Source organism: Gavia stellata, chromosome 11 (genome assembly GCF_030936135.1).
Source record: "Gavia stellata isolate bGavSte3 chromosome 11, bGavSte3.hap2, whole genome shotgun sequence".
Classification (NCBI taxonomy): domain Eukaryota; kingdom Metazoa; phylum Chordata; class Aves; order Gaviiformes; family Gaviidae; genus Gavia; species Gavia stellata.
In genome coordinates this window covers 19873099-19886396 of record NC_082604.1, presented here as the reverse complement: position 1 = coordinate 19886396, position 13298 = coordinate 19873099, and the positions used below count along the sequence as shown (strand labels likewise).

Here is a 13298-nt window from a genome sequence, read left to right as displayed (position 1 = left end):
CTGGGGGAGATGGCCTGTCCCTTCGTCAGCCCGGCCAGGCACCCAGCCCTGCTCCCAAGAAGTGTCGCGGAAAAACCGACGTCAGCATCAGCCCAGAGGAATTTGGCTGCCCTGGCCCATCGCCTGGGGACAGGGACGGGGATGGGGGCCTCTGCCATGCACCACAGCAGTCTTGAGCAGGGCAATGGAGGGGGGACTATAAGACCCCTTCTTTGCTGTACCCCTTCCTAGGGCCAGGAGCAGCCAGAGGGACTGGGAGCATCCCCGGGGTACAACTGTTGTTTCTGCTCCATGTAGGCACATGCCCCTCCATGCCCTGAGTGCAGAGGACAGCCAGCTTGTGACACTGGTGACACCCCTGTGCCAGCCAGGGACGGAGGTTGGGATTTATTTCCCCAGAAGCTAATTTTTTCCTCCAGGGCCTCATCAGGGGGGAAGGGACTAATCCCTTCCTGGGGACCCCCGGGGCTCCAGGCATGGCTGTGGCCCCACCACCCTTTGGTCCCCTCTGTCCCTCACCCCACTGGACAAGGCTGGCAGTTCCCGGGGGGGGCAGTGGTGGGTGGTGATGGAGAAGCTGTTGAGACATGGTGAGACCCCCCAGCCACCCCCATGGTGGGGACCCCGGCATCCTGTTCCCCTCCCCCTGCCACACCACCCTCCATCATCTCCTCGTTCCCGGCCTGGGTAATTGGTGGCCTGGTGACAGACAGGCTCATTAACAGCTTAGTTTCGGCTTCATCTCTTCCTGCCCGACCCCCAGCCCAGGTGGAGACCAACCCAGCAGGCTGCAGGGATGGGCACCCCGAGGCAACCGTGCCCCATTGCTGCACCCCATGGGGGCACCCGCAGAGCCAGCGGGAGAGCACACGTGTGCACACACATGTGCAACACGCACTGCTGAGAAGCACTGCCCTGCGCAGCCCCATGCAGCCTCAGCTCCCCAACATTGGGTTGCGTGGGAGTGACCCCCATCCCTGGGCATGGGGACAGTGCCACCCTGCCCCTCGCCCCACCACCCTCAGCGATGCCACCGGGGCGGATGCCCACAGGTGCCGGTGGCTGCCCACCCTCCCGGCCTCACCCTGCCCTTGTTTGCTCCTGTAACGGTGGCGGTGTTTCGGCTCCTTTGTGCCAGCAGATAACAGGGGCCGCCACCGCCTCTGAAGCACCCGCTGGCAGCCCGGGCACCGCTGTCACCCCGCACCCTGAACTGAGCAGCGGGCAGGGGTGCAGGCTGGGTATGTGAGCAAGGGGTGCAGGCAGAGGCATGGGCACAGGTAAGAGGCATGAGTAGGAATGCAGGCAGGGATGCATGCCATTACAGGCAGGGTTGCAAGCAGTGGGTATGGGCATGGGGTACAGGCAGGGGTGCAGGCAGGTTTCGCAGCTTCACTGCTCCTCTGCTTCTGCCCTCAGGTCCATATTGCAGCCCAAGAGCCTGTCCCCAGCACCTCCTCACCCGGGCAGTGCCCAAAATCATGTCCCCTGTCCCCGTCCTGGTCCCCCTCCCCAGCAAAGGCAGCCGGAGGCAGCCCACAAATGGCTGATGTTGGGCCCCCAAAGGCCACCCCGCCGGATGGAGGCCTGGCCACGTTTCAAAGGCATGCTTGTGTTGTACAATTTATCGGCGGCAGGAGATAAAAGCCAAGCGGCTAACGAGGGGGGGGGGGGGGCTGCACCCCGCTCCAGGGAGCTTGGCACCACAGGCACCGGCGACGTCGGGCTTCGCCACGCTGGGGGCACGGGCACCTCCCCGGCCATGGTGGGACAGGGGAACCCCTCCAGTGGGTCCCATTTTGCACTGGGATGTTTTGGGGGTGCCCCAAGGTGGAGGCAGAGCTGGTGCCACCCTGTGGCCTGCTTTGGGGGCACCAGCTGGATGCTAGCCCCTCGGGTCCGCCTGCCCTGGCCACCCCGATGTGCAGAGACCCCAGGGGCTATGGCATGACCAGAGCAAGGGGAGCCCAGGGTCAGCTTTTGGGGGGCTTTTCACCCCCAGGGACTCATGGCCTGGGTGCCCACCACAGCCCAGCATGGAGAGGTGCAGCGGGCATGGGGGAGCCCTGGGTAGGGGAGGGCTAGTCCCACGGTCACAGGGGCAGCGCCTGGCGCCGGATCTGAGGAGGGTTTATTTGATCCCAGATAAGGAGGCGACGCCAGGCACCTGGCTGGCAAATGGGTGCTTCCCCAGGCAACGGCACCGAAGGCAGTGTTGACCCCCCCAGCGCCTGCCAGCACCCACTCCGGGACCATCTGCTTGCCCCCCGGCAACATGGGGCTGGCGTTAGCCGAGCATATGGGTCCCCCTGGCCACCCACGCTCCAGTGGCACAGCACGGCATGGCACAGCACGGCATGGCATGGCACAGGGTTGGTGAGGCAGCAGGCACATGGGCAGAGCCAGGGCAGATGGGGATGTGGTGCAGGGAAAAGTGGAATGCCCTGTCCTGTGCCAATCCCAGCCGGATTTAAGCCAGGGCCAGCCCCCACCAGCTGATCCTGCCCCACAGGCTGCCTGGGTGCATGGCCGAGGAGGGGGCCTGGCACCGTGGCCATGCCGCACAGCTAGCCCTCGGGGGCTCGGGGCTGTGCCAGGCTCCTGCTGCCACCCCGGCCCCGTGGCATCTGGGGGGCACCTGGAAACCTGCCCCTCCCCGCCCTCCACCAGCTGGCCCCACGGGTGGCTGTGTGCCCATGACCCCCGTCTGGGGCCGTGCCCACCTGCGTCCGGGGTCAGGGCTCAGCTGTGCCCCAGTCCTGCAAGGGCAGGGAGACAGACGGTGCTGCTGGCTGGCAGGGGCCACAGCATCCCTGGAGAGCTGCCTCACCGGCTGGTGAGCACAGCCCCAGCTGCCTGCCGACCTGCACCGAACACGCCAGGTCTCAGCAGGGGCAGGCAGGGCCAACCGGGTGGGATAAGCCCAGGGTGAAGTCTTTGTGTCACTGTGAAGTGGCCATGACAGCATCCAAGCAGGGGGCACAGCCATGCCAGGGCCCCCCAGCCTGAATCACACCAGGCTTCCAGCGAGTACCCCTGAGCACAGCAGCGACTGGCACCCAAAAACCAGCCCTGGGCCCCACGCCACCCTGCCCCAGCTGGTTGGCCCCCACCTAGTGGGTCACATCCCTCCAGTACAGCACCCTGGCGATGCTGGCGGGGGTAACTGGTCAGAGTGGTGAGCCTGGCTGGGGTTTGGGAGGGGGTCCCCCTACAGCACACCCCGGGGGTGCTCTGCCATGCTCAGTGTATTGCTGCCACCCCCTGGCAACATGCACAGCCCCTGGTGCCCCCCACAGCCCCCCCCACAGGGGTACCCAGGCCCCTCGCAGCCCAGCCCTGCACCCCCCAGAGTGGGCAGGGGCACCCCAGGATGCAGGATGCCAGGGAGGGTGCAGGGAGCTCGTGGGGGGGGGGTCACACCCCACGCATTGCACTGGGCGGGGGCCCTGGGCATGGCCACGCACATGGCCCCACGCTCAGGCAGGGAGGTTTGTGCCCCCCCCAAAGTGGGCAGAGCAGGGATGCGGTGTGGGGCTAAGGGGGGGTCACCCACCCAGCTGATGATTTGAAGGAGCCGAGGTTATGTCCCAGCGCATTAAGGCTGTCCCCGCTGAGTGCCACCGCCGCAGGGTGACCCCTCTGTGAACCGCCCGCACGCCCCCCCCGACCAGCCGTCAGCCCCCTCATGCCACCCCCCCGTCACGCCAGCATCCCGGCTGTGTGTCACCGTGCTGCCCCGTCCCGCTGCCTGCGCTGCAGGCACACAGGGGGATGCACTGGCACCACGTTGCGGGAGGGAGACGCGGTGGAGAGGTCACACCTGGGTGGGTCTGGGTATCACAGACATTTTGTGACGGGCATCCCGTCGCAGTTGCTGGGGCCACCTCGGCTCCGAGTACCACCCTGAGCAATGTCCCAGAGACGTCCGGCTCCCGGGGAAAGCATGGGCTAGGTCCCCCCACAGCCACCTCGCTGCAGGCACCAGGGCCACGCATGGGGACCCGAGTCCCATAGATGCCCCCGCTCACGGCCTCGCAGTCCCCAGCGAGCCGCTGGCATGTGCCGCGCACACGGCGCCATGCCACTCGCCTTCCCCGGTCCCTGTCACACCGGGGCACCTGCCCCCACCACTCACCTCCGTGCCAGCCCCCTCGGTGCCACATTCGGGCGGGCACCCCCTGCCCAAACGGGGCGCAGAGTCCCCACTGCCGCGTCTCGCCTGAGCCAGGGCAAAACCGGTTAAGGCAGGCCAGCAGTGGCATTCGGGGGCCAGGGGGGTGCCAGGGCCGAACTCTCGACCCCGCATCGGCAGCTCCCGACCAGATGCCAGGCGTGCAAGCACCCCGTGGCGCCCCAACGTGCGAGCCGCCTCCAGCGCTGCCAGACACCCCCCCCCCCGCTCCCCTCACGGTTCACCGGCAGGCCACGGGTGATGGCCGTCGCCCGTCCCTCCCCCACGGGGCTGGCGTGGGAGGGGGAGGGAGCCGTCAGGGGCTGCAGCTTCCCGGCTGCATCGCTGGCTGAGGCTGCGCAACTCATGACACTGATGCCCAGCTGCGGCCGGGGGAGCCGGGTGAAGCCCCTCTGTCCCACGCCTCGAGGGGGGGGGAACGGGAGCTGCGAAGCCCCCGTGGGGCAGTCCGGACCTCCCCGGGCGGGGGCCGCTGGCCGGGACGGCTCCGGGCTGGGTCCCGCCCGTGGCCGTGGGCGACGCCGCGGCGTGCGCGGCCCCGCGCAGTGCCATCCGCGGCCTCGCAGCTCCCCCTGCCGGCAGGCGGCCGGGCGGGCCAGGGCCCCCCCGCGGCACGGGCACCCCGAAGGCGTCCCAGCGCGGAAGCCTCCCCGGGGACAGGCTCTGCGGGACCCTCCGGGGACAGCCCCAATAGTGCGGCCACGCCAGGGGCGCTGGCAGCCCCCCACTGCAGTGCCCCTTCCTCTGCAGCGCACCCCCCCTGCAGCGCACCCCCACTGCTGAGCACCCCCCTACTGCAGCGCACCCCCATTGCAACGCCCTCCCGTTGCACAACACCCCCCCCCGCAATGCACCTCCACTGCAGTGCGCCCCCACCCCACTGCAATGCCCCCCCATCTCACCGCCCCCCTTTGCAATACCCGCCCCCCGGGAATCGCAGAGCTCCGCAGCCGCAGTGCCGCCGCCCGCCCCGGCTCCGGGGGTGCCAGCCCGTTCCCAGCCGGGAATCTGTCGCGGCCCGGGTGCTCGGCGCTGCACAGCGCGGCGCAGCGTCCCCCGCCGGCAGGGCGGCCCGGGCTGCAGCCGATGGTGGGTGCCAGGGCCGGCGGGCACTAGGACCGCGCGGACACCCGCCGTCGGTCGGCAGCAGTAAGCGGGCGCGGAAATCGCCCCGCCCACGCTGAAGCTACTTCCGCCCCGCTGCGGAAGGGCGCCTGCCTGGCGGCGCGCGGCGGAAGTGAGTGTGCGTCATCGGCGGGCGCCGGGCCGGAGAGGGTGGTGGAGCCGCTGCCATGGCCGGGATCCTCTTCGAGGACATCTTCGACGTGAAGGACATCGACCCCGAGGGCAAGAAGTTCGACCGCGGTGAGTGGGGCCCTGCGACGCCTCCCCGCCCGCCCGGCCCCGGCTGCTCCCCGCCGGGCCCCAGCCCGGGCCTGCACCGCCTCAGGCCGGGGCTGCTCGGCGTTGCCCTCCCGCGGGGTCCTGTGTCCTCCCTCAGCCCGGCCTGCCTCCCACCCTCGCCTCTCCTGGTCCCCCCCTCTGCCCTTCCCGCTGACGGAGGCCCCTGTGCCCCGTCCCCTCGCCATTGTCTGGCACCGGCTCCACCGTGTATTGCTGCACTCCGGTGCACCCTGCTTCCCCAGCCCGGCTTCTGTGCCCCTCCACACCCTTGCGACCCCCGGTACTCTCCATTCCCCACCCCACCGTATTCTTTTCCCTGCTGCACATGCCTCAGTCTGTTCCCAGGATCTAGCATCTGTCCCTGAACCCTGTGCATCCCTTCCCTCCAGATAGCTCGGGTGCCAGCCTTGGGTGGTGTGGGAACAAGAATGGCCTGGCTCCGAGACCCTGTTCCCACCCAGCCCCTGGGGATCTTCTCTGTCGTTGTCCCTGACTCTGCTGCTCTCCCCAGTGTCCCGCCTACACTGTGAGAGTGAATCCTTCAAGATGGACCTCATCCTGGATGTGAACATCCAGATATACCCCGTGGACCTTGGTAAGCCATCGGGCTGTTAGTCCAGAGTGTGCCAGGCCTGAGCCAGTGTCAGCTTGGATGGGCAAGGTTAGAGAGGCACGTGCTGGTGCTTGGAAGAGGGAGACTGAATTTGCTGTCAACAAGGAGTGAGCTGTCTCAGACTTCCTTGGGTCCCTGTGCTGTCCCCAGGTCACAGGAGGTGCTGGGCACCCTTGGTGGGCTGGGGCTGAACTAGATTCTGGTTCGCCTCACTGTATTTGTTTGGGCTCATCTCTGGCCCCTTCCCCAGAGATGCTGTCTGGTGAAACTGCCTCAGCTGGTGGCAGCCAAGCTTTAAGGGAGACCTTTGGAAATGAGCTGCAGTGGCAGCATATACTAAATGGGTGAAAAAGAGAGTCTTACCCTCAACGAAGCACAGAAGGGCTGGAACTGGTGGTGCAGGGTCTCACATACATGCCTGGGGTCTAGACAAGCCCTCTGGGACTCTCCTGCGCATCTATTGCTGTGTCCCTTGAAAACACTAGCAGTGGTGTCCTGGTGGCCTCTGTGGTGGTGAGCAACGTCTGTGGGGAACAGGGAGCCAGGGGATCCAGTGTGATCTTTTCCTCATTCCACACAATCCTGTTGGAGGACTGAAGGCAGGGATAGGGTTTGTCCTAAACCTGCCGGGGGGGCTCCTTGTCACCACCCCAAGATCTGCTGTGGCTGCTGCTGCTCTGGCTGTGCCCCCTGCCTTCTCACCACTCCTCTGCCCTCTCCTCCCAGGGGACAAATTCCGCTTGGTCATTGCCAGTACCTTGTACGAAGACGGCACCCTGGATGACGGCGAGTATAACCCCACGGATGACAGGCCATCCAGGTACGGGTGTCCAGCCAGGACCCACGTGGGAGTGGATGAGGGAAAAGGCGAAGTGCTGAGGGGTTGTGAGGTACCTTCTCCCAAAGGATGCTCAGCTGGGGGAACACCTGGGTTTGACTTTTCTCTGAGTTCCCGTCATCCCGTCACAGGGCAGACCAGTTCGAGTACGTGATGTATGGCAAGGTGTACAGGATCGAAGGGGATGAGACCTCCACGGAGGCAGCCACACGCCTGTGAGTGCCTGTCAGCAGGACGGGGGGATGCGGTGCCCCGGGGTGGTATGGGGGAGGCACCAGGATCCCAGCCTGGGTCTCCTGTGGGATTCCCCACTCTCACCGCTCCTCTCCTCCTGCGCCAGCTCTGCCTACGTGTCCTACGGGGGGCTGCTCATGCGGCTGCAGGGAGACGCAAACAATCTGCATGGGTTTGAAGTGGACTCTCGAGTTTACCTGCTGATGAAGAAGCTGGCCTTCTAGGAGGCCTCCTGCCTCTGTGGGCTGCTCCAGAGACGTTCTGCTGACAAGCAAGCAGAAGCCCTATGACCCCAAATCCTGCCCCAGCTTCTGTGCTGCCTGGTCCCTCCGGAGCTGGGGGAGGAAGGGGCAGTCCCACTCCTCATCCTGGCCTCTTCTGACTCCTGCTGGAATCCACAGCCCCCTCCTGCATGGAGAGAGGTGCCTGATGGCCAAGGGGAGACCGTGCTGGGGGCTCTGCGGTCCGGCCTGCTGGGCGTCTATTCCCACCTCTGCCTTCCTGTGCTTCAAAAGCAGGTTCAGCACCAGCTCTGGCCAGGGGCAGTGGGACTGGGACAGCCAACCTGTCTGCCTTGGGGCTGGGGACCGCTTCCTAAGGAGCTATCCTGAGGCAGGCGGAGCTTGTTCTTTATTAAACTAGGATGTGTTTTCTAGGTCTGGCTCTGCTGCCTGAGAGATGACGCTGATAGGGAGGGGTACACCTGCATGGGTGCAAAGGGTGCCCGTACCACTTTCCCAAAGGACAGGCAGTCCAAACCTGCCACGGGCTCTTCTCTGCCACCCCTCTGGGCACGATGCATGCTGGGGCTAGGGAGAGGCAGGTGTGTTCAGGGGGTGAGGAGTGGTAGCTCACATCCCCGAATGGAGTCTGGTGCTCTACAGAGCCTGTCTGCCGTGCAGAGCTGGCGTCTGCCGCAGGAGGGAGCTGGGCATTGGGGAGAGATGCAGAGCACATCCCTGAAGGGCTGCCTCTTACTGAGGCCCCTTGGGGTGTGCAGTCCCCCTGCTAGGGCCACAGCAGGGAGGAAGGGAGGACACAAAACACGCTCTAGAAAAATAGCTCTTTAATTGTACAGCATTCACAGTAGAGGGGCCTGCTTGGGTGGGAGCAGGGCCTGCGCCTGCTGGTGCATGGGTGTTGCTGCTGTCTGCCTCTGGGCCGTGTGGTCTCTGAAGGCTTGAGGAGCAGGAGCCAACCCTATTCCTGCGGGCACCTTCCTGGGCACCTAGAGCACAGCTGGGTGTCTGGCAGGATTACTCTGACCTGGGATTGGGGGTGACCCCTGTGCGCAGCCTCACCGGGCCCCGCACCGGGGTTCTCTGCCACCTTCCTGGCCTTGCTTGCATAAGTCCTTGGCCAGGTCGTGGAAGAAGAAGCGCAGCTTGCCCTGTATCAGCTGCCGGTAGGTGAGGAAGATGCTGGTGATGCGGGTCTGCTCCATGGAGCGTGGGGAGCAGCCTGGCTCCCCGGATCCTACCTGAGGGGCGAGAGTGGGACAAGAGGGGTGACAAAACGCCATTGTACCCAGCCCAGGGTGGTCTGGTTCACATGGAGAGGTCTCACCTTCCAGCTGAAGGTTTGCAGGAGCAGGAGGAAGGAGTTGGCGTGTCGGTAAAGCTGGTTTAACTGCCTGGTCCCACACTCCTCGGTCACCTGGCCCTGGGCCCCCGCCACGGCACCCACCAGCAGTGCCAGGTCACACAGGATCTCCTGCCGCTTGGTCTCATTCTGGGGGAACAGGCACTGAGCGGGCTGGCACAGGAACATGGAGCTGATTCATTCCTATGCCCACCCTAGGTCTGGATAAGGTCCTCCACCCCGCTGTGCCACCAGGTATGTCCATAGGCATCTTGTTTAGCATTTCTGGTGCCTGTGCCAATCCCAGGGGTTCCTTCTCCAGCCCCGTGGGCTCCCTGGTGCCAGCACCATCCTCCCAACCCCTCTCACCGATTTGGATTTCCACTGCTGGAGGCTGAAGTCCACCAAGGGCAGCACCACGGGGCGGCTGAGTGCGGGCAGCGCCTGGCACTGGGGGGCAGAGGAGATGCCGAGGTGAGATACCAGGAGCTACGCCCATCCCTGTCTTGGTTCTGGGGGGACTGTATTCTCACCGCTCTCTTCTCCATGTCCTTGGCCTCCCTGATGTACTTCTGGATGAGTCTGTTGTCGCAGACCAGCTGCGTTGGGCTGGCGTGGCCGTCTTCCATGTGCAGGAGGACAGATGTGAGGAGGAGCAGTCCTGCGAGAGACAAGGTTACCTTGGGCACTGTGCCACCCTCCCTAGGCAGCTCCAGCCCAGGGCCATGCCTGCAGTGGCAACCCCTCGCCCAGCCTGGTGGTGGCCTTGATGGCCCCGTGGTGGGGGCACAGGGGGAGGTCTAGGGGGGCTGAGGAGCGCCTGGTGCTGCCCTCTGGTCAGTCAGCGCGGGTGCCTGGTGCTCACTGGGGAGAGCTGGGGTTTCTGTGCCAGTGGTGCGTCCTGAGGGGCCACACGGCTATGTCTGTGCCAGGTTTTTCGGCTCCACTCCAGACTGGGCTGCAGGCAGGGAGCAGAGCCACACTCCCTGCACAGTCCCGGGCCAGCCCTCCGGATCTGTGCCAGGAGCAGCTCCAGGCGTCACGTGCGCTTCGGGGAATCCCTGCCTGCAGCGTATGTCTGCTCGCCGCTGCTCCGGCCAAGGGCTCGCCTGCCGGCACTGCCTTCCCCAGCGGCACCAGCACACTGCTGTCCTGGGCACCTCTCAGCTGGGTGGCTGCTGTGCCCAATGACTGCCCATCCTGGCAATAGGCACGTCCTCTCCACAGGCCCTCTGTGCATCCACCTGCCTTGCTGCCTGCCTTGGTACTACACCTGTCCCCAAAAGCCCTCGGCACAGCCTGTTTCCCTAGGACGGGCATGGAGAGATGCTCAGCTGCCCTCGCACACCAGGAGTGGCCAGCTCCAAACAAACCAGAGCCATCCTTGGGGTTTGCTGCCCACTGGTGGGGCTCATCTCTTTGGGTGCCCGTGCAAGGTACGTTCTGGCTGTGTGGGCACGGTGCTTGCTGCCAGTGCAATGCCCCTTCCTGCTCGCTCCCGTCCCCGCTTTTAGCCGCACACTCACTGTTCAGCTCCATGCTCAGCTGGGGGCTTCGGCCCTGCATCTTCCACCCTGGGGCCAGCAGCTGCTCCCCGGCTCCCGTCCCCCTTCCATGGAGGGTGGCAGTGGCGCGGGCTCCCCCCGAGCCACCCAGCCGGGACGGAGGGCCGGGGGCCAGGAGCACCCTCCAGGCGGCACAACGCAGCTCTCTGGCTCCGGGCCGGCCGCCCAGCCGAGGCAGCGCGATTTCCTGTTGTGTCGCCACTGACCTTCGAGCAAAATCGCAGTGGGGGCCCCGGGCCCGGGGGACGGCTTCCTGCCTCTGGCCGCTTCCTCCCTTGGCTCGGGGCGCGGGAAGGGCGTCCCTAGGCACTCTCCCGGGCTACTCACCTGCCCCTGGCCTGAGCTCTTGGCAGCCGGGACCTCGGTGGTCAGCGCCTCAGCTGTGCCTGTCCAGGGTTACGTAAAGGTGGCACTGGTACCAGCAGAAGAGATGGCATTGATGACCCTGCGCTGGGTGGCCCTGGAACCGTCAGCCCTGATGGGGTCCTGCTCCCAGCTGTGGCAGCCAGGCATGAAGGCCACCAAAAACCCTCACCCAGAGGGGGGGTCCAACCCTGGTGACAGTCACCTATAGGTGGACCTCATCCCTGGTCACCTTCAACCAGAGGTGGGACCCAAGCACAGTTACCCTCTTCCAGAGGTGGACCACAACCCTGGTGACCCTTGCCCAGAGGTGGACCCCATCCCTGGTGATCCTCATCCAGAGGTGGACCCCAACCCCAGTGACCCTTGCCTCGAGGTGGGCTCTGACCCCTGCATCTGTCACCCAGAGGCAACTCAGGGAGCTGGAGATCCCTGGCAGGGCTGCAGTGCATGGGGACCCCTGGGGAGGGTGATGGGAGCACAGGGGCCTGGCTGGCATGGGGCCCCCGGGGCTGTTTCACCAGGGGTATTGGTCAGAGGGGCAGGTGAAGCACCCGTGGACATCCCCTCTCTGTGTGAGAGAAGCACCGGGGGTCTGCCCAGTGCCAGGCCCTGGCATGGCCATGACCCAGTCCCCCCCAGGGCACTCTGACCTGGAAGTGGGGGGGGGGCAGGTGTGCACACCCCCATACCCGTGTATATATGCACGTGTGTGTCCGTATGGCACACGTGTACACACACTCCATGTGCACCCTTAGACCTGCGTGTGCACATACGCACTTCCTGTGGCATGCATCGGGGTGCAGGCTCAGATAACCCCCAGGGTCGGGCAGCCTCCCCCACACTTCCCTTTTGGGGGGACCCCCCCCAGCTCACATCCTCTTGCCCCCAGTCTCCCCGCAGCCCGTGCGTTTCCTTCTCACACCCGTGCTCTCGCACGCTCCCACCCCTGTCCCTGCGGCCGGCGGTTCCCGGCAGCGCCTGGCCGGGTGACAACAGGCAGAGTAAACACCTCAGCCCCGCTCTGCCTGCCCCCCACCCCGCTCGGCCCCCGGCAGCCCACCTTGCGGGTCACGGGGTGCATGGACAGGGGGTCCAACGGGTGCCGTGGCTGTAGGGACGAGGCTGGCAGCCTAACTTGCCTGTGGCACAGCTGGTAGCTGCTGGAGCCACGAGTACCGGGGTCAAACACCGCCCGGCTTCCCCTGCACCGCCATGCCCCGTCTCTGCAGACGTGACAAGCTGCAAATGCGCCCCGCCGGCACCCTCAGCCCCTCTGCCAGCACTGGCCCTGCTCCCACTGCTGGCCCTGTGCCAGGCCCCTGCTGTGCCCAGGTCCTCATCGCTCCCTGGGTGCAAAACCCTTCACGATGCTGGGCTGGAGAACTGCGGTGCCCTGTGCTCCCTGCTTGCCCTCATAATTAGGCAAATGAACCCATTGGGGGAAACTTGAGGCTGACTGGTACTTGGGAAGATGCTTGCTGGACCCCAGTGGGCACCAGAGCACCCCAATTTGCCTAAAATAGTCCCTTCACTCCAAAATGTTCCTTTTCAGTCGTGCCAGAAGCTGACGGGCAGCAGGAGCCCCTGGCCAGGGGCAGCCTAGTATTCTGCTAGAAAGGGTAATGCCAGCATTTGCTGCCCACGCCAGGGGAGGCAGAGGGGGATGTGGGGGGGAGCCCCTGCTGCTGGCCCACCACGTTTCCCCCAGACCAAATCCAGGGATTCCGCGTGCCCTAGAGGGCAGGGGAGCAGGGCAGCGAGTGGGGCTCAGGGACCCCAGAAGGGCATGGGGGCTGTGGCCGAGGCGGGCAGGGCTCTGGCAGGGGGCAGGAAGCTGGGCGGGGGCCATGGGGCTGCACAGCTGGCCAGATCCCGGTGCCAAGTTTCCCACCTCTCCTTACAGGGTGCAAAGTGTCGGGAATCCCACTGCGGGGGGCAGCCGTTCGCACCCACTTCGCCAAGGTGCCGAGGGGAGCTAGAGGTGCCAGGCGGTGGGGGGACTGGGGGGATGACCACGGGCGGGTGGCACAGCTGCTGTCCCTGCAGGCCACCCAGATGTGCCCAGTGGTGGATGTCGGCACAAGGCAGGGGGGGCATGGGAAGCAAACCTGGGCTTCCAGGGATGGGGGGGGGTGGTCCCAGCCCTCTTTGAAGCCCCCATAAAAGGGTCCGGCATAAAGGGAGGAGAAAGTCAAAGGAACAAAGAAAGCGGCTAATCCCGGCGTGAGCAAACAGCCCCGTTTGCTCAGGGCCCAGCTGGCCCCAGGGCCAGAGAAAGGAACACAGCAGGGCTCTGGGGGTGCCAGGCAGCGGGGGACCCTTTACCCAGGCTAACCCTCTCCCTGAGTGCAGGCAGCCCCGGGAGCTGGGTGCCCCCTGCCCCCTCCAGGCCTTTTTTTACATTTGCAAATTGCCAATAAACATCCATGGACAAATCCTGCTCCCCACGCTCTCCGCACCCTACATCGCTCCCTGGCAGCCTGTCATGGCAAGGCACCACGG

General features: G+C 65.6%; 2 protein-coding genes across 3 annotated transcripts; one reads left to right on the top strand and one right to left on the bottom strand.

Annotated features, from left to right (window-relative positions):
* The first annotated feature begins 5484 nt into the window (after nucleotides 1–5484).
* Nucleotides 5485–7933, top strand: POLR2H (RNA polymerase II, I and III subunit H). 2 transcript variants are annotated; one of them, XM_059822739.1, is made up of 5 exons: nucleotides 5485–5560; nucleotides 6111–6194; nucleotides 6939–7032; nucleotides 7182–7265; nucleotides 7391–7933. In XM_059822739.1, exons 1-5 carry the CDS (start codon nucleotides 5488–5490, stop codon nucleotides 7506–7508), a joined length of 453 nt encoding a protein of 150 aa, XP_059678722.1. In that variant the 5' UTR covers nucleotides 5485–5487; the 3' UTR covers nucleotides 7509–7933. The 2 variants fall into 2 exon arrangements, with proteins under 2 accessions (XP_059678722.1, XP_059678723.1); XM_059822740.1 differs by lacking the exon at nucleotides 7182–7265.
* Nucleotides 7934–8581: 648 nt separating this feature from the next.
* THPO (thrombopoietin) lies at nucleotides 8582–10404 on the bottom strand. The gene is made up of 5 exons (XM_059822871.1): nucleotides 10392–10404; nucleotides 9399–9526; nucleotides 9235–9315; nucleotides 8851–9015; nucleotides 8582–8764 (listed from the first exon to the last, which is right to left on the bottom strand). The coding sequence occupies exons 1-5, from the start codon at nucleotides 10402–10404 to the stop codon at nucleotides 8582–8584; spliced, it is 570 nt and encodes a 189-aa protein (XP_059678854.1).
* Nucleotides 10405–13298: the final 2894 nt, after the last annotated feature.